Source organism: Stegostoma tigrinum, chromosome 31 (genome assembly GCF_030684315.1).
Source record: "Stegostoma tigrinum isolate sSteTig4 chromosome 31, sSteTig4.hap1, whole genome shotgun sequence".
NCBI lineage: Eukaryota > Metazoa > Chordata > Chondrichthyes > Orectolobiformes > Stegostomatidae > Stegostoma > Stegostoma tigrinum.
In genome coordinates this window covers 12972860-12999172 of record NC_081384.1, presented here as the reverse complement: position 1 = coordinate 12999172, position 26313 = coordinate 12972860, and the positions used below count along the sequence as shown (strand labels likewise).

At 43.0% G+C, this 26313-nt stretch overlaps 1 protein-coding gene across 17 annotated transcripts in view; it reads left to right on the top strand.

Annotated features, from left to right (window-relative positions):
• Positions 1-26313, top strand: part of znf385c (zinc finger protein 385C) — a 430141-nt gene that overhangs the window by 228428 nt on the left and 175400 nt on the right. The window contains exon 1 of one of the 17 annotated variants that reach the window (XM_048560957.2): positions 1271-1372. The exons of 15 other annotated variants lie outside the window; for them this stretch is intronic. Coding sequence is in view for 1 of the 2 variants with exons in the window: in XM_048560953.2 (XP_048416910.1) it covers positions 2607-2616 (10 nt within the window). In the remaining variant the exon portion in view is untranslated. Of the gene's footprint in view, positions 1-1270; positions 1373-2005; positions 2617-26313 lie in introns of those variants that run through there. One more of the 17 variants, XM_048560953.2, reaches the window with a different exon arrangement.

Here is a 26313-nt window from a genome sequence, read left to right as displayed (position 1 = left end):
GGGAGAAGCTGTTCCCACTGGTAAAAGGAACTAAAACTAGACAGCATCAACTTAAAGTGATTTGCAAACAAAGCAACTGTAAGAAAAAAAAACCTTCTCAGTACTTAGGGTCAGGAATGCACTCTGGAAATGCAGTGCAGGCAGATTCAATTGACGCATTCAAGAAGGCATTGGCTGGTTATTTGGATAATAATGCTACGCAGGGTTATGAGAAAAAGGCAGGAGATTGGCATTCGGTCGTAGAACCAGTGCAGGCATAATGGACTGAATGGCCTTTCCCTGTGCCATGACAATTCTGTAATTCTGCACGTTATGTTTCTCCGAATAACCATTCAATGCCCTCTTGAATGCCTCAATGGAACCTACCTCCATCACATTTCCAGGCAATGCATTCTGTCCCCTAAGTGCTGGCTGAGTGAACAAGATTTTTCTCCCTGCACGTTTCCTTCTTTTGTAGATCATTTTAAATCTATGTGCTCTTGTTGCACAAGCGGGAACCGTTTCTCCCCGTCACTCTATAGTGATACAGAGGGAAGGGGTGTATTTCACAGGGTGGGGGTCGCAGGGAGAAAGAGAGGTCAGGAAATGAGGTAACAAGGGCAGGGAGTGGCTCTCATTCAGCTCACCCCCCCCCCTCCTAATGTGCCATCCCTCAATCAGACTTTGAGTGCCTTTGATTATCCCCCTAGGGGGTGGGGTGGGGGGGGGGTGATGGGGGTGGGGGGGGGGGGGGACCAGCTGCCTCACATGTTGCTCAGCAAGAATCCTGCCTGGACCTGGGTTAATCCTCATAGCGGCGAACCAAATGTGAGATGCCTGTCAGCTTGCGGATACTGAAGGCCCCAGTGGCACAGTTATGAACAGAGGCAGGGGAGTTATGTCCATTGAATAATGTCAATTTTTTCTGGTGCAGTAGTGGTGCCCCACCCCTCGATCAAGCGACCCAGGTTCAAATCCAAGATCTAGGCCCGAAACGTCAGCTTTTGTGCTCCCGAGGCGCTGCTTGGCCTGCTGTGTTCATCCAGCTCCACACTTTGTTATCTCGGATTCTCCAGCATCTGCAGTTCCCATTATCTCAGGTTCAAATCCAACCTGCTCCACAGGTGTGTAATAACATTCTCTGAACAGGTGGATTAGAAAAATAGGTTGATATGAAAAAAACATTAAAGGCAAAATTCTGCAGATGCAGGCAATCTGAAACAAATGCTGGAGAAACCCTGAAGAAGTCGTGCCAGGCTCCCATCATTCACTCTGTTTCTCAGTGCACAGATGCTGCCAGAGCTGCTGAGCTTCTCCAGCATTCTGTTTGTTTGTTTGAGTTATCTCCATGGTTCTCGGCTAATACTGCAGCCCGGCAAACAGCACCACAAGGGTAGGTTATCTGTCTATTAACTCACGAATTAGTTGCCGTGATAGCTGCATTTCGATGGCGCTAATGCACTTTGGCCGTAATGCACTTTGAGACATGCAGTGATGACGAAAGGCACTACATAAATGCAAGTTTTTCGTTCATTGAGGATGACTTAATAGCTAGTCGATCCTTTCGAATAGGGAGCCGTCCCTTGCACCACTGATTCAGCACAATGTCAAACAGTAGATTCATCCGCAGAGGTTTCCGAGTGGGGAAGGGGGCGTTTATGTCGTTTAAAGGCGATGAAAGATCTTGCGTTTACAAGCGAGCTGCTGCGTTTTTGTCCCTCACCGTCCACGGGGGAGAAAACAAAAAAAACAGGCGAGACATGAAGTGGAGCTAGCGTTTAACTGGAGTTGTGTCAAAGATGATCATTTTTGTGAAAAAAGGAGCTTGAACGAGGGTTTTGGCGGGGGGCGGGGGGGGGGGCGCTTAGCTGTGTCGAGAGCTACTCAGGGAACGGTGAGGTACTGAATGATCTGTTCGCTGTAGAGCCCTCGAACCAGCTACGAGCCAGGCTGCTCTGCAGCTAGAATGGGTACTTCGGGACAATTCACACAAAGACACCCTTTCATTTTTTTTCAGAGGCAGCTTCTGATACCTGGGGTTGGAGATAAATAAATGCTCTCTCACCCAGGCTGGGAGATGTAGCTTTGGGGAGGGAAAGATGACTAACTCTACTTAAGTTCCGAGAGTGCTGCCGTGCATCTTAATGCGAACAGGAGAAAGGAGACGGGCTCTTAGGATGTGACTGATGTCCACCCCCAGCTTTCCCCCCAGTGTTATCCTCCCGCTTCCAAGCAGCTGATCCTGAGGAAGAGGCACCGGAATGCTGCGTTTACACCGATCATGGCGAGTTCACTCACTTTGTGTTCCCTCCCCTCCCCGCTGTCTGGGTGGGGGTTTTATATTTGCTGTATTGTCGGCGGGACCTTTGCAGTGAGAACTGTCCATTTCTCCTCTTCCCCCTGTGATTGGATTAAAGCGAAGCCAGTCGCTGCGAGAGGACAGTGTGAAGGCGTAAGCACCGGAGCGCTGAGTTTTAAGGTGTAACTGGGTAGCATTTGGAATTAAGTTGGCCGGCCGAGAGGGATTCTTGTGAAAGGAGTTCTTTGTTTTTTTGGCTGATTTCCCAAGATTTGAGCAAACAGCAGGATTCCAACAACTTCCAGCCTTTTGAAACTTCAAAACCAAAATGCTGCTCGGTGAGTAAGCAACAAGAACTTTAAGCAGAGGGGATAATGGCATTTTTTAAAATGTTTTTTTTCTCTCTCTCTCTGCTACGGCGGTAGTGAGCGGTCTAGTTGGACAGATAGCTGCCCCACTCTCTGCAAAAGGCGTGCAGGCTTTTCGGTGCTGACTGAGGTTGAAGCGAATTCAGCCTGAGTTCACTCCCTGTGATAGAGAATTCCCAATTTCCGCAGAGCTTATTCAGCTACAGCACTTAAGTGCTCATCGTCATACACACACAAAGAGGTATTTGGTAGAAGCTAAAGCAGGCAAACCACTTCTAGGAATCTCATTTTATTGTGACACAGTAGCAAGGAGCTAGAAGCATGTTGTTCATGGTTGATCTGGTTAATCAGGCATAAGATGTTTAATAATCACTTAAAGCAGATATTAGTGTACCTCCAAATGCCTCGACAGATTGATCTTATTCAGGGCTTTCTACCGAAAGGACAGTTTAACATTGTCTGGTGGCGGCTTTGAGAGATCTGGGAATGGACACTTGCGACCTTATGTGCTGGAAGTGTTTCAGCGAGCATCACCCCCAAACCAGCAGCTGTCTGTGCTAACATTGTAAACCAGATGTGACTGACGGTGAACTGTACATGTTCCCTTACTGTCAGACTTGTGTGTAAGTTGTTAACCACATAACCTTACAACTGTCATTGTAAAACCACATGGTGGAGTTAAAATACTTTTCTTCAGTAAATAAACGATCAATAGAATGTAGAAAAGGTGTCGTTCGATCTGTAGATTGTACAGAACTGAAGGAAAAATGTGTGCTTATTTTCAACAATATATACGTGATGCTGAGTAGTTCATTTGCACCATTAAACAGCGTTTGATTAACATCCAACCATGATGTCAGACATGAGATAATAATCTTGAGTCATGTAGCTGCAAGCCATATAATGCCTTTTATTCAGTAAGGTAAAATAACCTGAGTGTGACGACATGCTGTTTCAAATGTAATGCCCACTGACAGCTGCCTGAAAATGTCTCCCCTCTCCATGTTAGGAAGGCTGTCTGGAGCCGTTGGAGTGATGTGGGTGCATTGGCCACCTCCCCTCATATAATGCTGTGTCTGTGTCCTGCTTTCACCCAAAATGAATCCGAAACTAACTTCAAGCCAAGGCAGAGTTCTGAAGCATTGCTATCTGGTTGCCACCTGTGTTTGGATATATTCCTGGAGGCCTCAACATTCAACCGAACCTACTGTTTCCCACCCCCTCATTCATACCTTTGGTTATTTGACACGTAGCTCCTCGCAGTCTGCCACCTCCCCATGCCAAACGTAAAAGCAAATAGGCTCATAGTTACCAACTTGGATATCAGTCAAATAGCTTTCTAAACTCCTCACCAACATCTTTAAAGATATCGATGAAAGTGATTGAAGGAAATGAAAGCAATCACAATTTTTTTGATGGCCACTTGATCTTCCTCCTGGCTTGCTAGTAACAGTAACAGTGTAGTTAATCTTCCAAGGCACTGCTGGAGGGTTGGCACTTCTTGCTGCATTGTCCAAGGTGCTGTCAACTGAGCGGTGTAGCCTGCCACTGACAGTGGGAGACAGTGACCAGTGGATCTGATACTGTTGCCTACATTTGCTAAAGCGTTCACTTTCCAAAAGCACTTCATTGGCTGTAAAGAACTTTGAGGCATGCAGTGGTTACGAAAGGTGCTACGTAAAAAATAAAAGTACACTAAGCGTGCCCCTAAAACGTGATAATGACAGCAGAAAATGTTGAAAATACTGAGTACAGCACGCATGGAGAGAGAAACAGTTAACTTTTCAGAAAGATCACTGACTTGAAATACAAATTCAGTCTGAGTTTAGCAAACGGTTGAGTGAATAATTATAAATATGAGTTATTGCTGTATAATTTCCAAACATATTTTGTCTTCAGTATTCAAGGGAGTGTGAGACGGAGTTCACATTGGCCTGTAATGTTCCCTCTTTTGTATGCACTCTGTGCTGCTTACTCTAGTAGCTGGAGCTCTGGGCCAACAAGGAATGTCACTGTTCTCTGTACAGTTGCTGAATTAGTGCTAAACTAAGTCATTTATACTTTCAATTGTATTCTTCATATTGTTTTTCTGGAGGCTGGCATTTTGTTTGTCACCTCAGTTTAAACAGTGAAGCTTTATGCAGTTCAACCATTAAAAGAAAATCTCTCCAAAGTTCAAACACAGGCTTCAGAAACTAAAATAATGATAGATCTTCCAAATCTTCCACTGCCCCCTCCCCTCCCAAGCACCACTCCTGACCTACAAATGCCTAATTGGGGGCTGTACTCACACTAACAGGGCTGTCAGTTTCTTGGAGATTGTACTCAGATACTCCATCCAAGTTCAAAATACTCCACGAGTTTATACAGTAACGGCTTCAAGCTTATCCCTTACATGGGCTCGCATGTCACACCTGTCTGAGCTGAGGCCCTACAGGAGAATATTGAAATTGAGAATATGAGTGACTGTTCCGATGTTTTCATGGCCAGCATTTACATTGCACTATTGACCGGGGATCAAATGGACAGGACAGGATCCACAATGGAGCTGATTTTGTGCTGAGTGAGACAGTCCAATGGGACAAATAGCCTTCTGCCTTCCATGGAAGAAAATTGACACTCAGGAAACAGAAAGCAAGGTGTGGGAGAAATCTAGAAGAGGCGAATCAGTGTGGGTATTTCCTCATGACTGGAAAGACAGGGAGAAGTCTCGATCAGAGATTGGAGCAATGGGAACCTGAGCCTTTAATGTTAAAATTCTGAAGGAAGACAGGCCAAATTCTGTTCTTGATGTGACACATCTGGCTGCCAATTTCTTTCGATTCAGAGCACCAACATCAAGGACAGGTATAAGAAAGTGCAACAGGATGCAGTGGTGGGGGAAGCCTGGCATTTGTTGAATGTTTGCCTTTCATTTGTATTTCTGTAATTAATTTAAACTTAGATATTTTTTGGTAGCCCAGGAGAGGTAGAGATTGGAGGGGGGAGAGAGATGACAAAAAAGCCAAAGCATGATAAGGAAAATTATTACATAAGTATTTACAAGAAGGCTCAAAACATAGTCTTAAACTCACTTTCTCAATTAATTTGTGAAAATCGATTGTAATACTATCTGTTCTTTTGAGGCAGTTCTAATATTTGAAATATGCTGAGCCAACAATTATCACAATAAATATTCAGAATCATTATACTCCAAAATGCAAGTATACATGTACAATGTCAGTTCAGAAATTGTAATAAGACATTACAGTTCAGGCATTAGTTTTTTTTTCTATCCCCATTATTATGGAATCTAGTGCAGAATAAGGTTGACATTTTAAGTTTTGGTTTCCTCGCATGAAGTTCAGAATTTTTCAAAAAAGCGCAGTATACTTTGGCTGCTGGAGGAAAATAGCTCTTTTCCTGCCTGAGAAAATAATGTGTGCACTTAAGTCTGTGCAGATAGGTGAGACTTTCAACATGCACTCGTCATGTTTAGTGTAAATGTGTGTCATTCTTCACAAGCCTATGTAATGGTGTGGTCAGGTTTACAGAAATGAGAAGTAGAGTAACACATGTTTGATCAAAATCCATTGCCAAAACCACAGTTTTCTTTCTTTGCAATATATATTTTAAAAATCCAAGATCATTTTCCTCCTTCCGACATGAGGGCTAATGCACAAAGTCATCTTTTGAGATTGTTCATGTCTGCAGAGTCACGAGTGTATCCTATGTGCAATATATCAGCAGTGTCAGGTGCTTATAGTTGAAATTCTGTGATACTATGTGATGCACAGACATTAAAAACAGCAGGTATTGGAGAGAACATATATTCTTGTGTTATCTGCAGCACAGTATTCCCCTCCCAACATTCAGCAGCTGGCAGTCAAATGTTATGCAATTTGTACTGACCTGACTGTGTTCAACATTCAAATATTATGGTACGCGAGGGTGATGACACGTGCTGGATAATTGTCTAGTGGTGTTTTACTCTATGGGCTTGGGGTCTGATAGGACTGCACATGGTATTATCATTGGACTCATATCATCAGCAAAACTCACAGTGGTAACTGAATTGAATGTCTCAAGCCAAATGCCTTCACCTAACCCAGACAATGCCACGCAAAGTTCAAAATGCAGCAGCATTACATCAAGAACCATTGCATCAAAGATTTTGCCCTCCTTTGTGAAAACACAGGCAAAAGATTAACAAAAGGTGACTAAAATGCACAAACAAATAAAAGAAGAGCAGTGTGATTAAAAGCAAAACTATATCAAAGTTTCAATAAATTTTTACCGTTTATTGACTTTTTGTCAGAGCTGATTGCTGAATTTTACATCTGCTGTTTCACTGCTGTGAACTGAGTTTATTAGCCATCAAGTCAATCCAAACTCACTTAATGTTATTGGGACTATAGAGTGAAGTAAGATATAGTGAGCGTGATTAGAATAATGTATTCTGGCGTCAGCTCGATAAAGTGAGTGTTGTTGCATTCAATTTTGGCAGCTGCTTGGCTGGAGTACAACTTTTCTCCAGGACAGATGGATTTTACTGAGAAATTCAAATTGATTTGAAATGTCCAATTTCTTTCCTCCCGTGTATAATGACTGTGACACCATAGAAAAGACCAACTGCTAACCATAATGGCGTGTGAGGTAATGGGGTGCGAATTTTGCCCCTCAAGAGGTGGGAAGGAGAGATCAGGACCATTCCCATGTTATTCCTTGTGAGTTTCAGGGCCCACACTCCATAACTGGCCAAGATCCCACCTCACTGTCCAATAAAAGGCAGGTTGTCAACTGGAGGTCTTATCTGATGCCTTCCAGTTTAAAAGGGATTGCAGGTTGTAATAGGGGGTGAGTAACAGAGAGTGTGCTTCAAAATGGAGGTGTCATCCCTCCAGTGTTTTTAAAGGGGATCTTGTAGGTGACTATCTCTACAGGACAACCTGCCTGAGGCAGGAAGGAATGGTCTCTGAATCTGTCTCGAGTACTGCCCCCCTGGTCACACATCAGGAGGTAAATTTTACTAGACTAGTAATCCAGAACAACGGAGTACATTAATGGATTCCACCCCACCCTAGCACCATTGCATAAATGCTGCCTCCTCTACTCGTCATATCAGCTGTGATGAAGAATCATCAAGAATCAAAAATGTTAGGTTGTATTCTCTCCATAGATGCTGCCTGACCTACTGTGATTGCCAGTAATTTTTGTTTTCAGTAAGTTTGAGGGAACATGGACTTGAATCCTACCAAGGCAAATGGTGACATCTGAATTCAACAAATGGTGACATCTGAATTCAACAAATGGTGACATCTGAATTCAACAAATGGTGACATCTGAATTCAACAAAAATGTGGAATACAGTAATAGTGGCCAGTTACCACCATCTAGTTCACAGCTGGGTTTTCAGGAAGGAAATCTGCCATTCTCAACTGGTCTGGTCTACATAGAATCATAGAAATGGTACAGTACAGAAGGAGGCCATTCAGCCCAACTTGTCCATGGCAACATGAACATGTGATTGTTGGCCCACAGCGATGTGGTTGACTCTTAACTGCCCTCTGGTCCTTTAGGATGGGAAATATGCTGGCTCAGCAAGCAATGCCGACATCCCATGAATGCATAAGAAGAAAGGAAGCCTCCAGACACATTAACCAATCCTCACTTCCCATACCAGGGATCCTGGAAGCTGGATGAAAAATCCCAGGAAATGGGATGGAGGTGCCAGGGAGTCAAAGAGCTAGCTCCTCAGTTGAACCACGGGAGCTGACAATCTTGGCTCATGCTTTCATGATAAATGTATGAGCTAACAAAGTGAGATAATATTTACAAATATGTCATCATGATTTGAAAATTGCTACTGTGAAGAAAGACTAGAAAGGGCAAGGTTGTTTCTCTTAGAGAAGAGAAGGCTGAAGGATAATGTGATGAGGGGGTAGAAATGAATGAGGGAGCTGGAAAAGTGGACAGGGAAGATTGGTTTTCCCCTAGCGGAGAGGTCAATTACTAAGGGGTACAAATTTAAGATGATTGATGGAAGGATTAGAGGGGAAATGAGGGAGAACCATTTCACCCAGAGGGTGGTGGGTGTCTATAATTCACTGCTCAGTTTTGCGTACCATCCTAAATGCATTTCAAAGGAATCTGGATCAGGTCCTGAAGGGCTATAATGAGCAGGGCCACGGTCCAGGTACTGGATTAAAATGGGCAGCTCATTTATTCAATTGGAGCAGAGATGATGGGCTAAGTGGTCTCTTTCTCTGCTGGTAACTTTTCTACATTTCCAAGGTGCAGTTTGGTGAACAAAAACTGCAAGATGTTGAAATTGATCCCTGAAGCACCCAGGTCCTTGGCCAACTCAAGTGTAATGACCAGTGCAGAGCTATATTGGCAGCACAGTGTCTCAGTGATTGGCATTGCTGCCTCACAGCATCAGGGAGCCAGGTTTGATTCCACCCTTGGGTGACTGTCTGTGTGGAATTTGTACATTCTCCCATGTCTGTGTGTGTCTCTACCGCGTGGTCTGGTTTCCTCCCACAATCCAAAAATGTACACATTAGGTATATTGGCCATGCTAAATTGCCTATAGTGTCCAAGGATGTGCAGGTTAGGTGTGGGAACTGCAGGGTTACAGGGCTGGGGTGGGTCTGGGTAAGTTGCTGTTCATAGGGTAGGTGTGGATTCAGCAGGCCCAAATGGTGTGCTTCCACACTGTAGGGATTCTATATGGTCAGCTGCTGGGTTCCTGAAACACATCCAACAGAATATTGGCCTCATTCTTTCAGGACGTCCTGGGCAGTTGTCTTAAACAGGTGCAAATATAAAATAATGCAGATGTTGGAAGTCTAAACTCTATATTCTAATGGGTGGTGTACTCTATCAAGGGACATCATGTCTGTTAAAGGACTACTCAGCAACATTCATTATCACTGAGCAAAGAGATTCGCTGTGCTACGCTGAAAACCTGTCATAACACATAACTTGATTAGGAATTCCATGTTCGTACACATTGGTTCTGTGAAAGTGTATTCTGGGGAAAAATTAGGAAAACACATTGCAATTTTCAATTAGATCCAGCTTGCTAACCACTTCTGCTAAGACACTTCACTGACAAACAAGGTCATTTCATTGACCGACCTTTTCTTTGAAGGCACATCAAATAAACAACACAACAACTACGCTATAAAGTGCCCTTTTGAATTAAATACACCTATTTAGTTTTTGCAAGTGCAACCAAAATTCATGGTTGTGGATGTTTTCATCTTACTTTCTGAAATGTCAAAAATAATGAGACAAATATTAATTCAGAGTGTCAGTAATTTTACCACCAAGCAAAGCATTTGTCATATTGTGATATATATTTAATGTAACAAGATAATTACACCTTTCAAATTTAAAAATATCAATTAATCCAATTATTTGAGGGCACATCTATTATCTTAAATGCAGTAGCAGTATTCCATGCTGATGAAGCACATAAATTATACAATCACCGCAGTCATATTTAGAAAAATCCCACTGGCTGTCAAAACAGTTCTTAATCATGGTAGCCACTGTGCTGTCTGTGGGGGAAAAAACAGGAAATGCAATCTACAACATTGGACACTTGAGAGATGCCTGTACCTTCATGGAAAGCTGCACAACCATGATTGGCCAACAGACCTCAGCAGAATAAATTCATAGGGAGATAATTAATGAGCCAAATGAATACTGGCTGGGTTCATAAAGCTCACCATTGACTCGAGGCCCACAGCTATCTCTCACAACAACTATCAGGCCAGAGATAGTAGGAACTGCAGATGCTGGAGAATCTGAGATAACAAGGTGTGGAGTTGGATGAACACAGCAGGCCAAGCAGCATCAGAAAAGCAGGAAGGCTGCCGTTTTGGGCCTAGACCCTTCTTCAGAAAAATGAAGAAACCTTCTTTTTCTGAAGATGGGCCTAGGCCCAAAACGTCAGCTTTCCTGCTGCTTGGCCAGCGGCATTTTTCCTTCTCTACACCTTGTTAACTATCAGGCCAAGTCTTCCTAGGCATCATGGGGTTGCTACAATGGAATGGGCCAAAGTATTACGTCCAGATGCATTGCAGCAAGAATCAACAAGGCTATGATGGAAAGTCACCGTTCCATTTGTCCCTCCAAATTCAGAAAAGAAGTTAGATCAATATGAAGAAAATGATTTTCTGAGAATCCTACAAATGAGTGATCTAGGTTAATTAGTCAATTACATGGAATCTCAGTGTTTCCACTTCATTTATCAGCATTTGGTGTATACTTTCCCGCAAATAATTCTCTTTTGGAATGTCAATTTTTTTGCATCAAAACATATGTCATTCATTCAGCCTATCTTATTTGTATAAGGTGATTATTTTAATACTGGCTTTTAAGATACTACACCTGGGGAGGTGGTGGCATAGTGCTGGTTTGATTAGACAAATAATCCAGAACCACCGGCTAAAGATCTGGGATCATGCTTCAAGTCCCACTTGAGCAGATGGTGAAATTTGAACTCAATTAAGAAAAGTCTGGACTAAGTCTGTAATAACCTAATGGTAACCATGTATCCACTATCAATTGTACAATTCCATCTCGTTCACTGGACTCCTTTAGGGAACGAAATATACTGTCCTTACCTGGTTTGGTCCATAGGTAACTCCAGATCTACAGCAATATGGCTGACTCTTAATTGAACTCTGATGGGCAATAAATACTGTCTTAGCCAACAATACACATTATGAATAAAAAGAAATCTCATCACAATATCACATTATATCAAATAGGGGTATTTCCATTCAGAGAATGATGTAATGTGATGAATTGTAAATGCTTGGTTGCTAAAGAACCAATACCTATGACCTGACATCTCTAGAGGTGTTTTGACACCACAAGCTATTCAAATCAGATACATTCTATAATGAACCACATACTCAGTATTTCAAATGAGCTGTAATATCAATAACAGCAAGAACTAAACCTGTTAAATATCAAGTGAAACAGAAGCACTATTATCGTGAGACTATTAATCCAGATAGTCTGGGGGCCCAGGTTCAAATCCCGCCAGCAGATCGTGGAAATTGAATTCAATTTTTCAAAACATCTGGATGACTGTAAAACCATTGTCAATTGCAAGAAAAGTCCATCTGGCTCACTAATGTCCTCAGGGAAGGAAATCTGCCATCCTTACCAGGTGTGGCGTACATGTTACTCCATAACCACAGCAAATAGGGATGGGAGATAAATGCTGGCCTAGCAGCCCTCATCCTGTAAATAAATAACATCAGCAGACTCTAAAACAGAATGATGGCAAGGAATAAATGAAATCCTGCAGATGCTGTAAATCTAAATTAAAAACAGAAAATGCTGGAGACGATCATCAGGTCAGGGAACATCTGTGGAGGGAAAGACAAGAGCTAACATCTTATAGCTGACATGATGAGAAGGCAATCTCTTACAACTCCAATGGCTTCAACAATATTTGTTGCTTCATTAGCCCTTACTCTTCAGCAGACCTAATGACTGCAAATTAATATACTCTTTACCTGTTTCTGTTACATCTATATATGATTTAAACACACAGGATTAAATGCAAAATTGTTTCATCTCACAATGTATCTGTGACCCTGTTATGAATTGGTATGTTTTATCTCATGCGATTCCATTGCATCTGGTCACAATGTAACCCGTGCTTCCCGACCTTTTTCCCACTCATGGTCCCGTGTCAAGGTTGGAAAACTGGCACAACCCCTCAATGAACTGTGGGAATGTGAGGAGAAGATTTAATAAAGGGAAGGGGAGAGAGACTGCCTTCGCTGCTTGAAACCCCAAAATTTCAGCTCTTGACCATGGTTGGGAACCTGTCCCCCATGTTCGAAAGCCCTGATATAGCCCATGTGATCATGTAGGCAGAAACATTGGGTGTTGGTGAGCAATGAACTTTCCTTGCAAAGAACACTGAGAATCCAAAACCAGGCTAAAATCTTCAGGTTTTATTTATGCTTTGAACGTGTTTTTGCATTGGAAGATTATTTCGTACACAATTTGCTTAATTGTTAAATGTCAGGAGAATTAATTATTGCCTAAGTAAACAGGTTAAATCAATAAGTAACTTAACATTAAATGTTTTGTTTTCTGAACAATTTGTTATGACCATTGACTGTGCTTTCTAAGAGACACCAGAAACAAATTAATTAACCGTGTTTAGTTTTAAATAAGGATTAAATTGCAATTCACGTAATTAATTATGTCCAATTTCGTAGGTTGTATTCATAAAGGGAATGAAATCAATACTTCTGTCCATTTACACTGCTTCAGGTACAAGTGGAATGGGAACTATTCCAGACCTAACTGAAACTGCAGTACACTAACCACCACAAGTTAAGAGAAATTACTGTATTCCATTTCATGGTCTGTCCTCTTCTTTGCAACAATGTGCATGATCCAGAGTGGATTGAGAATTGGAACCTCTTGAGTTTACAATTAGGGAAGTAAAGGTTCATGCAACGAATTGGTATGGAGTGAAGGGAAAGGTGTACATGCAGAAACACATCAAAGTCTGAGGTGTGACTAACCCCCACTTTCATATTATTACAAAGACAATTCAGCCCCACACAAGTTACAGGCTAATTTACATTAAAAAAACAAATCATGTTGTAAGTACAAATTTAATTTACCAAAGTGCCTAATTCTATTGACATGCCTGTCTTCTTTATAAGCCTTGGGCGTCAGTTCTCTCAGTTGGCTGGAGAATTAGTTTGCAGTACAGAGTTCCTACATTCCTGTATAAGCTGAAGGTACCATAAAGGTTCCACTTTCTCAACCTCTCCCCTTGCCTGAGGCGTGGTGCCCCACAGGATAAACCACCATCAGTCAGCTCCAATGAGAGGGGCACCCTATGGTCCTCTGAGACTGTGGTGACTTTGTTTATAATCCATTTTATTCTGTAACTGTAATATAATCCTGCATGTTGCCATAAAATTATTTGTTACATTGTCCCTCATCGTATTGTTTAAACACATATTATATCAACTCAGTGTATTTATGTCCTTAAGCCCATTGTCTGCAAACTTTAACACCTTTCCTCCTATTGCCTGCGCTTCACTCCGAAAATTACATATTCACTGAATTTGTGTAATTCTCGAAAAATTATTCAATGGCCAATTTTTTCTGCTTTTCTCGAATTTTGTCACTTTATTTCTGAAGCTCAGCCTTGAACATTCCTTACGTAACAAATTTTGACGTACCGTTTTGACTTTGCGCTCCTACCAAGGAGTATAAAAGGCAATTCAGAGAATTTTCCACGTGTAATGTTTTAAGAGGTCTGATAAAGTACACACCTGAATTTCCAGTATGTACTCCCAGTATATGTTTAAGGATTGGAATCAGAATTGCAAAACCATTGCCCTGACTTCCTTATTACTTTTCTTTCTCAGGAGACAGTAAAATGGGAAAAAAATGGGTCTTTTTCAGATGGCAGCCAGTGACTAGTAGAGTTCTGCAGGGGTCAGTGTTGGGACAACTATTCACATTATGCATTAACAGTGAGGGAACTGAGGGCACTGTTGCTAAATTTGTAGATGACACAATGATAGGTAGAGGGACAAGTAGTTTTGAAAAAGCATGAACAACACAGATGGACTTGGACAGGCCAGGAGAGTGGGCAAAGAGGTAACGTATGGAATATAATGTGGGACAGTGTCAGGTTATGTGCTTTAGTGGGGAAGGACAGAGACATAGACAATTTTCAAACTGGGAAAAAGCTTTGGAAATCTGAAGTGCAGAGGGAGTTGGGAAATCTTAGGATTCTCGTAAGGTTAACATGCAGGTTTAGTAGGCAGTTAGGAAGGCAAATATAATGTTAGTATTCACTTCAAGAGGGCTGGAATACAAGAGCAGGGATGTACTGCTGAGGCTGTGTAAGGCTTTAATCAGACCACATTTGGAATTTTGTGAGCAACATTTTGGGCCCCGCATCTAAGCAAAGGCATAGTGGCATTGGAGGGGTCCAGAAGAGATCCCAGAGATGAAGGGTTTGTCATATAAGGAGTGGTTGAGCACTCTGGGTCTGTACTTGATGGAGTTTCAAAGGATGATGGAAAATACCTAGAGGCCCACGTAGGGTGGTCGTAGAGAAGATGTTTCTACTACTGGTAGGAAAGACTGGGACAAAGGACACAACCTTACACTGAGGGAACAACCTTTTAGAACTGAGATGAAGAGGAATTTCTTCAGACTGAGGTAATTGAATCTGTTGAATTCATTGCTACAGAAGACTGTTGAGGCCAAGTCATTGAGTGTCTTTAAGACGGACATAAATAGGCTCTTGATTAGTAAGGGGATAAAGGGTTACAGGGAGAAGGCAGGAGAATGGGTTTGAGAAACATATCGGCTGTGATCAAATAGCAGAGTAGACTCAATGGGCCGAATGGCCTATTTCTGCTCCTGTATGTTATGGTCTTAAGGTTTCTATAGGGATGAGAATGAATTTGTGTTGTGCAGCATCTTGTGGAGTCTCTTGATAGTTGGGGCAATTGTTGCCTGGCCAGAGCAAGCTGGTAGAGGAGCTTTCATATTGTAGATATTTAGCCTTGAACCAACTTCTCATATGTTGCTGCAAATGGATTGATGGAGGTTTCAGTTTTGGCCTGTGAGTGTGAATAGGGGCAAGTGACATTTGTGTACTGCAGCCCTGAAAGAGTTTGCAATGGGCTTTGTAATGAACTGTAGGTAATGTATGTCGAATAGTTGGAGGAACGCAGCAGGCCAGGCAGCATCAGACAAGCAAGAAGGCTGACGTTTCGGTTCGGGACCCTTCTTCAGAAATGGGGGAGGGGGAAGGGAGCTTTGAAATAAATAGAGAGAGGAATGGAGGTGGGGAAGGTAGGTGGGATGGTGATAGGGCAGTGCAGGTAGGGAGTGCTGGGGATTGGTCAGTGAGTTGGGAGGGGTGGATAGGTGAGAGAGAAGATGGACTGGTTATGTTAGATCAAGGAGGCGGGGATAAGAGGGAGGGTTGGTCATGGGATGAGGCCGGGGATGGGGAGATTTTGAAACTGGTGAATTCCATGCTTAGACTCCCAAGCAGAATGAGGTGTTGCTCCTCCAGTTTGCAGGTGGTGTCATTGTGACACTGGGGGAGGCCCAGGATGGACATGTCACCCAGTGAGTGGCAGAGGGAGTTAAAATGGTTGGCAACCGGAAAGTGTTGTCATTTGTCATGTCCAGCACACAGATGCTGTACAAAATGGTCTCCAGGCCTACACTTGGTCTCACTGATGTAGTGGAGGCCACATCGGGAGCAGCGGATGCAGTAGACCAGGTTGACAGATGTGCAGGTGAACCCCTGTCTAATGTGGAAGGTTTGTTTTGGGCCTAGAATGGAGGTCAAGGGGTAGGTGTAGGGGTAATGTAGCACTTCCTGCGGTTGCCAGGAGTGGTGGGATTAGTGGGGAGTGTGAAGTGGACAAGGGAGTCACGGAGAGAGTGGTCCCTACAAAAGGCAGATAGGGGTGGGGAGGGAAATATCTCTTTGCTGGTGGGGTTGGATTGTAGGTGGCAGACGTGGCGGAGAATGATACGCTGGGTGCGGAGGTTGGTGGGGTGATATGTGAGAACTAAGGGGATTCTGTCTTTATTTTTGTTGGGGAGAAGGGATGTGAGGGACGAGGTGCAGGGAATGCAGGAGATGTGGCTGAGAGCATTTTTGATCACTGGAGGGGGGAAGTTATGGTCCTTGAAAATGTAGGACACCTAGGATGTGTGGGAGTGGAGCACTCCATCTTGGAAGCAGATGTGACAGAGGTGGAGGAATTGGGGGTAGGGGAGCGCATTCGGGAAGGAGGGTGAGAGGAGATATAGTCCAGGTAGCTGTGGGATTCGATGGGTTTGAAATAGATGTCAATTTGGAGGCAGTCACCACAGATGGAGATTTAGAGGTCCAGGAAGGAGAGGGAGGTATCAGAGATGGCCCAGGTGAACTTGAGGTTGGGGTGAAAGATGTTGGTAAGGTTGATGAACTGTTCAAACTCCTTGCGGGAGCATGAGGCAGCACCAATTCAGTTACTGATGTAGAGGAGGAAGAGGTGGGGGTTAGTGCCTGTGTAACAGTGGAAAAGGGACTGTTCAACATATCCTCCGAAGAGGCAGGCATAGCTTGGGCCCATGTAGGTGCCCATAGCTACCCGCTTTTCACCCCAACCTCAAGTTCACCTGGACCATCTCTGATACCTCTCTCTCCTTTCTGGACCTCTATGTCTCCATCTCTGGTGACTGCCTTGAAACCAACATCTATTTCAAGCCCACGGACTCCCACAACTACCTGGGCTATACCTCCTGTCACCCACCTTCCTGCAAGAATGTGATCCCCTAATGCCAGTTCCTCTGTCTCTACCATGTCTGCTCCCAAGATGGGGCATTCACTCCCGAACATTGCAGATTTTTCAAAGACCATAATTTCCCCCCTCCAGTGATTGAAAATGCCTCAAACGCATCACTTGCATTTCCCACACCTCTTCCCTCACATCCCTTCTCCCCAACAAAAATAAAGACAGAATCCCCTTAGTCCTCACATATCACCCCACCAACCTCCGCATCCAGCATATCATTCTCTGCCACTTCTGTCACCTACAATCCAACTCCACAACCAAAGAGATATTTCCCTCCCCACCCCATCTGCCTTTTGTAGGGACCGCTCTCTCTGCGACTCTCTCATCCGCTCCACACTCCCCACTAACCCCACAACTCCCCGGCACCTTTCCCTGCAACCGCAGGAAGTGCTACATTACCCCTACACCTACCCCTTGACCTCCATTCAAGGCCCAAAACAAACCTTCCATATTAGACAGGGGTTCACCTGCACATCTGTCAACTTGGCCTACTGTACCTGCTGCTCCGAATGAGGCCTTCTCTACATTGGTGAGACCAAGCATAGACTCAGACACTGTTTTGTTGAGCATCTGCGCTCTGTGCACGACGTATGACAAAGCTTTCCGGTCGCCAACCATTTTAACTCCTCTTCCCACTCCCTGGGAAGCATGACAATCCTGGACTTCCTCCAGTGTCACAATGATGCCACCTGCAAGCTGGAGGAGCAACACCTCATTTTCCACCTGGGGACCCTACAGCCCATTGGCCTAAATGTTGAATTCACCAGTTTTAAAATCTCCCCACTGCCGGACTCATCCAACCCTCCCTCTCATCCCGTCTCCTTGACCTGACACAACTGTCCATCTTCTCCCCTATATATCTGCCCCACTCATCCCACTGACAATCCTCATGACTCCCTACCTGCACTCACGTATCAATATCCCACCTACCTTCCTCAGCCTCACCCCTCCTCTTTATTATTTCCCAGCTCACTTCCTCCTCCCCATTTCTGAAGAAGGGCCCAGACCTGAAATGTCAGCTTTCCTGCTCCTCTAATGCTGCCTGGCCTGCTGTGTTATCTCTAACTCCAGCATCTGCAGTTCTTGCTATCTCTCTGTTGAATAGTTTCATGCGCGCCCTGTAGAGAAACTTGATGCATCTGCAAAATAGTGCAAATCCAGTGGTATTTTAGAGACCCCAAAGGCTTCTGCTTAAAACTAAACCTAAAAACTAAGTGAAACCTAGATAGCCTGGTCAATGAGAGCTGGCTGCACCCAGGCTGTGTCCATTGTTCCAAGGCCTCACAAATTGTTTACTTTCTTAGAGACAAGATCATTACCTCTGCTTGACAACCTCCCTTCTTAAAAAATACCAGGACCGAATAACCTCTTAAAGTGACGGCATTGTCACTTTTCAGTGGTAGAATAGGCACTCAGATATCACTGCCTTGTGGGGCACCGGTACCCGCAGCATTACGACACTGGTTAGTCAATCAGCCAGCTAACTTGAGCATCTCTAACAGATCCAAGTGGGGGCAGTGTGGCAGTGGAAGGAGCAAACCTAAACATCCAGTAGTACCACTCCTTCAAACACGGCCGGCCTCACCAATATGTGGCAGAGTATATGGATGTCAGATACTTCAGAGACTTGTAAACTTGGATAGGCACATGGAGGATAGTAAAATGTAGGGTATGCAGGGTAGTTTGATCTTAGTAAGATAATAGATCGGCACAGCATCGTGGGCCGAAGGGCCTGTACTGTGCAATACTGTTCTATGTTCTATGCAACATCAGATTGACCTCAGGATCCACAACACGGAGTGGAAGAAAGCCAGTCTAGGTCTCCAGGAACTTCGTCACAAGAAAGAAAAGGAAACCTTTGGTGAAAACATGTACATAAGCTCACCTTTTGCAAATTTTCACCTTATTTCAGTTTTTAAAATTTTCCTTTGCAGCCCAGGTTGTCCAGATCTTTCAGAATGCTGATGTGTCTATAATCAATATGCTTAGCAACGATGAGGTTGCTTCTCGCAGTCATTCTGATGTTGTATTGCCCATGGAGCATGAATGAAAAATCCAGAAATGGGTTAGAAACACTGTTTTGGCTACTAAATTACATGCAGATTTTCAATACGATAGGGTACGCAAAGTCAATAAGTTACATGCTTTAAGCCTTCTGTTGAAGATTCTACAGCATCGTGGCTAATTGATGATATAACACACTTCACTTACCCACAGCATGTGAGAAATGAGATGGGAAAATTGTTGGCATGGTGCAGCCCTGAGCAAAAGCCAGAAGCTGTTGGCATAGCCACACAACTGCAGCTGCTTGTCACATTGGCATTGCAGCCATGCCTGGACCTTGTGCCACAGGTTCTCATCCATTCAATGGGCATCTTGACAAAGGAGCTTCACAATTCTGCAAAAGTCTACAACATTCCTCAAGGTAGAAATGTCATTACTAGGGGACTTAGGTTTGAGGTACAAGGGTGAAAGTTTAAAGGAGATATATTTAAAGGCATCAGGATGGATATATGGATAGGAAGGGTTTAGAGGAATATTGCCAAATGTGGGCAACTGGGACTAGTTTAATTTGGGATATCTGGTTGGCAAGGATGAGTTGGACTGAAGGGTCTGTTTCCATGTTGCACATCTCTATGACTCGCTGTGAGAGGCAAGTGTTTTGCACAGTGGGTGATAAGTGCCCAGAATGCGCTGCCAGAGGTGGTGGTGGAGGTGGATACAGTAACAATGTTTAACAGGCACCTGAACAGATGAGTAGGCAAGGAGTAGAGGGATATGGACAGCGTTGAGGCAACGTGTTTTTAGTTCAGAAAGGCATCGTGTCAGCACAGCCTTAGTCAGCCGAAGGGCCTGTTCCTCTGTACTAATTTTTGTTTGGTACAAATTTACATTCACTATGAAGGAGAGGAGTGTGCCCAAGACTATACTTGTTCAAAATTTTGAGTAAGTTTGTTTGAGGGCATTAAAGCAGAGCTGGCTAAAGTCACCTGGCAAGTTAGGTTAGAAATCTAAGAGAAAATTTCAGAATATACAGTATAAACAGTACATTTCAACAAGCAAAAAATTTCCAAGGGACAGACCCACTATTGATGATTATCCAGGACTGTTAAAAATAGTATCGAGCAGATGCATGTATCAGCAGATACACGGGAACTTCACCAGCTGCAAACTCCACTCCAAGCCAGTCTTCACTTGAAAATATATCTCTGTTCCTTCAGTGATACTGGGTCAAAATTCTGAATTTCCCTTCCCATCGGTGTCTTGGGTCTGCATTTATCAATGAACTGCAGCAATTCAGGGAAGAACTCCCCACCACCTTCACAAAGCACCCATGTAAGGATTGTAACTGCTGGTCTAGACAGCAACTCTTACAACCCATGAATAAAAAGAATCTTAAAAGTAACGACTAATGAGATAGTCGATATATTCGTTTTAATTTTCCATGGCATCTTTAATTCAGGAAATAGCGCACTGAATTGAAAAATCGTAAATGTAACTCCTTTACTCGCACAGGAAGCAGAAAACTACAAGTCACTTAGTTTAATATGCCTCATAGGGAAAATATTAGCAACCAGTATTAAAGCTTTATGAGAGCACAAATTCAAGGCAATCTGGAAGTGTAAGTATAATTTTGTGAAAAGGAGATCACATTTGACCAGTCAATTGAAATTCTTTGAGGGTAAAGAGGAACCACTGGATGTTCTACACTTTGATTTCCAGAAGAAATTTGACAAGGTGACAGATCAAAAGGTGTTGCAGAAAATAAAATCTCATGGTGTAGGAGAGCTAAGATGAAGCAGGGAATAAGTATAAATGAACTTTTAGAGGTTAGCAAGATGTAATAAGTGGTGAGTCACAGGATGAGTGACGGGATATCAACTGTTCACAACTTATTTAAATGACTTTGAAGTGACACAAGGTATAGTTGCCAAAAATTGCTGACAGCACACAGATCAGTGGGAAAGGTAGTTGTGAAGAGAACGTGAGGGTACAAAAGCATGCAGATAAAGTAAGTTGGCAATGATGTGGCAAATAGAGCATAATTTGGAAAAATGTGAAATTATCCATTTTGGCAGCAAGATTAAAAAGTATATTATCTAAATGGCGAGAGATTGCAGAACTCGGATACAGAGGGGTCTGGGTGTTCTGTTGTATTAATCAGAAAAAGATTAGTGTGCAGGTACAGCAAGTGATTAGGAAAGCTAATGAAATGTTATCATTTAACACTAAGGGGAATTGAAAACAGAAGAAAGAAGGTCATATGTGGCTGAGACTGTATCTGGCGTACTGTGCAAGGATGGATGTAAAAGCAATTAAGACAGTTCAGGGAAATTTTCCTAGATTAATATTGATATTGGTGTGGTTGATGTGGTGTATATGGATTTCAGCAAGGCGTTCGATAAGGTTCCCCACAATAGGCTATTGTACAAAATGCGGAGGAATGGGATTGTGGGAGATATAGCAGTTTGGATCGGAAATTGGCTTGCTGAAAGAAGACAGAGGGTGGTAGTTGATGGGAAATGTTCATCCTGGAGAGCAGTTACTAGTGGTGTACCGCAAGGGTCGGTGTTGGGTCCACCGCTGTTTGTCATTTTTATAAATGACCTGGATGAGGGCGTAGAAGGATGGGTTAGTAAATTTGCAGACGGCACTAAGGTCGGTGGAGTTGTGGATAGTGACGAAGGATGCTATAGGTTGCAGGGAGACATAGATAAGCTGCAGAGTTGGGCTGAGAGGTGGCAAATGGAGTTTAATGCAGACAAGTGTGAGGTGATGCACTTTGGTAGGAGTAACCGGAAGGCAAAGTACAGAGCTAATGGTAAGATTCTTAGTATTATAGATGAGCAGAGAGATCCTGGTGTCCATGTACACAGATTCTTGAAAGTTACCACCCAGGTTGACAGGGCTGTTAAGAAGGCATACAGTGTTTTAGCTTTTATTAATAGAGGGATCGAGTTCCGGAACCAAGAGGTTACGGTGAAGCTGTACAAAACTCTGGTGCGGCTGCACTTGGAGTATTCTGTACGGTTCTGGTCACTGCGTTATAAGAAGGATGTGGAAGCTTTGGAAAGGGTGCAGAGGAGATTTACTAGGATGTTGCCTGTTATGGAGGGAAGGTCTTACGAGGAAAGGCTGAGGGACTTGAGGCTGTTTTCAGTAGAGAGAAGAAGGTTTAGAGGTGACTTAATTGAAACATATAAAATAATGAGAGGGTTAGATAGGGTGGATAGGGAGAGTCTTTTTCCTAGGATGGTGACGGCGAGCACGAGGGGCCATAGCTTTAAATTGAGGGGTGAAAGATATAGGACAGTTGTCAGAGGTAGTTTCTTTACTCAGAGTAGTAAGGGAATGGAACGCTTTGCCTGCAACGGTTGTAGAATCGCCAACTTTGGGTACATTTAAGGCGTCATTGGATAAGCATATGGACATACATGGAATAGTGTAGGTCTAGATGGGCTTGAGATCAGTATGACAGGTCGGCACAACATCGAAGGCCAAAGGGCCTGTACTGTGCTGTAATGTTCTATGTTCTATTCATGCCAACATGGATGCTGGAGATGGTGGCTGGCTGGAAGTTTGGGGGAAATTCTGAATCTCATGAATCAGCAACAACCTATTTTGCAAAACAAAACTTTAATTAAATTTTGGCTTTCAACATTTAACCTAATGTCTCCATTGTGACAATTACCATTGTAAGTTTAGCTCAAGTGTGAAAATTACCGAACATAATTTAACTTTTTCATTTAGTCTTCATTAGTCCTAGCCTTTTAACCTACATTAGATTCCAACCACTTAACCTTCCATAGTTTTAATTCTCTTAAGCTTTGAAACCCTTTCCAATGCCACCACTTTGTCAAAGTCTGCAACCATCTGACTCAGACCATCACCACTATGCTAACTTTATTGCCATATCTTCAGCCTCTAAGGCCCCACACTCCAGAATTCTACCCTCTCCGTGCCTCCAAAAACCCTGTTGCCCCACCCATTTCCCATGGGAGACAATGGCCTGGTGGTATTATCACTGGACTGTTAATCCAGAAACCCAGATAACATTCTCGGGATCAGGATTCGAATCCCACCACAGCAGATGGTGGAATTTGAATTCAGTGAATATCTGGAACTTAGAATCTAATGTGAATCCATTGTTGGAAAATCCCACATGGCTCAGTAATGTCCTTTTGGAAGGCAACTGCCATCCCTACCTGGTCTGACCTATGTGTGACTCCAGACCCACAGCAATGTGATTGACTCTTAACGGCCCTCTTGGAAATTAGGGCTGGGCAATAAATGCTGCCTAGCATGCCATGAATGAATAAATAAATAAAAAATCCACTCTCCTTAGAACCATCTCTCAGGGCCATCCCACCTCATATATTCTTTGGCTCCAAGTCTCTTTTTGGATGTTTACATCTCTGCACAGTGGCTCAGAATATATTTCTGTGTCAATGAAGACGTACAAATTCAAGTTATTCTTATTGTAAGCATTTACTTCAACAACTAAGATCCGACAAAAGAACCAGTAAGTGTACAGGTGTCTTGTGTTGAACAAATGGGAGCAATATTTGACATTATTGACAGATCCAATTTAGAATCAAGGAATATAAGCAAGAACAAATTCTGCTATTTCCAAAAATCTTAATATGAGTACGCAAGATATGGAGCAGACCCATTTTGTTAAGATATTAGGCAAAACATATAAATTTCCACCAGGTATGAGATGTGAGAACAGTGGATAAGTCAATCAACTGGTCCCAAAGCAATATGGTTATATTTACCAAAGGCCAATACAAGCTATCAAGAATTACTGTGCTTCAGATGTAGAACAGTGAAAATGAAGAGAAAGCTCACTGAGATGAGAAAGTGAAGAAATGCCAAACTGATGAATGACAAGCTACTTCCACAGCATTGGCTATTGAATGTCATCCTGCCAGATGCAGTTCTTTTGTCAAGGGAAGGAATCAAATATTGCTTTGTTATTCCTCTGCGCAGGCAATGTCAGCCTGAAATTCACATCAGGAGACAGGGGCAGATGACAATTTGTCAATACTAACATGTTTTGGAGCCACTTTGCATGCTGTTAAGCATGTGGACACATTATTGACACAAATATTTATGTGAATATTGACATCTTTAGTCATTTACTAAGCCAGATAATTACTTTCAATGTGTACAGAGTGTGGGGAATGTCATTGGTTAAGCTAGCATTTGTTGCCCATTCCTAATTGCCCCTTGAACTGAGTGGTTTGCTATTGCCATTTCAGAAGGCAAGTAGGCCAAATCAGGTAATGATGACAGATTTCTTCACCTAAAAGGCACTAGTGAACCAAATCACAAAAGTTAGATGCTTGCCAATAGGCTTTGAATTCCAAATCTCCATTGAATACAAATTTCACCAGCTGCTACAATGGGATTCAAACCCATGCCCACAGAGCATTAGCTGGTCATTAATGCAACTAAGTTGCCAGCACATCACTGCCTTCACTGTCTATTTATATGTTTACATGAGCATATTGGGCAATTTGGTCACATTATTACAAAATACCTCACTTTATACAAACATTTAGGAGTAGATACATACTCACGTAAACAGGAAACAGTATGAGACAGCAGAAAAGTCTGTTAATAATACATAATGTAGATAGATATTGAGTGGCCCTGCACTGGTCTTGCTTTCAGTGAAATGAATCCAAATCTACTAAAAGCTGACAGAATCTATCCAGTTGACATGACTCTAATGGCTGTTGTATTTCTTTACTAAGTCATAGTTTTATTTTTGGGTGCACAATACCTTTATCAAAGCTTTGAAACAATTTTGTGACTGTTTCGTTTATGACCGATATACTCCTGTGTCAGAAAGTTTTGTTATGCTCTTTGCAGGACCTCAGATGCACGTTGGCTGCATTGTACCATACAGCAGATCAACTAGCATTGTTGAGCAAGTAATTGGAAAGTAGGCCAAGCACTATAGAGTGGGGGGGTTAAAATTGTTTCAGAGAAGTAGGAACTGTAGATGCTGGAGAACCTGAGATAACAAGGTGTAGAGCTGGATGAACACAGCAGGCTAAGCAGCATCTTAGGAGCAGGAAAGCTGATGCTGTTTGATGCTGCTTGGCCTGCTGTGTTCATCCAGCTCTACACCTTGTTATCTCAGATTCTCCAGGATCTGAAGTTCCTACTGTCTCTGTGACAATATAGTCTGCCACTCTGTAAGTATCTGGAGCATGCCCTCACATTCATACTAACACCCTCAACCAAATGATGCCCATCATATTCCTCACTATGATTGTATACACAGGACAACTCACAATCCACAAGTGGGAAACCAAACAGCTAACCAATCTCTCCTGTGACCCCTCTGATTTTGCTAGCCACCGTCCAATATCCCGGGTCACTGTCTGATCTCTCTTCGACCCCTTCCTTTAGTTTCTCTAGCCCTGCCCATGATCAAACCCTCTATGGCCGCCTCCTCTCCATCTAACTAGCTCATGACCTACTGACAGTCACACACCTCACAACTCCTCAGCAGTGGATGGCCTCGCTCCTCAGGACTTCCTATCTGTCAGCCACATTCTGAAAGGAATTAAGAATGTCAGATAAAGAAGAGGAGCAGGAGTAGACCATACAGCTTCTCAGGCCTGGGCTATTATTCAACATGTTCATGGCTAATTTCATCTTGATTTTGCCTTCCTGCTTTTTCCACATAACACTCGATTTCTCAATATTTCAAGAATCTGGCTGTCAGCCATGAATCCATGTCATGGAGGGAGGCACTGGTGTAGTTATAGTGGTACTGGGTGAAAAAATTAACAGGTCCAAACGAATATTCTCAGTTTGAAACCCACCATGGCAGCTTTTCAGATCATAGAGTCATAGAGATGTACAGTATGGAGACAGATCCTTCAGTCCAGCTTGTCCATACTGACTAGATATTCCAAATTTAATCTCGTTCCATTTGCCAGCATTTGGCCCATATCTCTCTAAACACTTCCTATTCATATACCCATCCATTTAAATGTTGTAATTGTACCAGCCTCCACCACCTCCTCTGGCAGTTCATTCCATACACGTACCAGCCTCTGTGTGAATAAGTCCCCCCTTAGATCCTTTTAAATCTTTCACCGCTCATCTTAAACCTATGTCCTATAATTTTGGACTCTGCTACCCTGGGTAAAAGATCTTAATTATTGGTTCTATCCATGCCCATCACAATTTCATAAACTTCTATAAAGGCCACCCTTCAGTGAGAAAGGAGAAAACCAGCATTTATACTTCAGGAGAAGGGTGAGCAAATGGACAT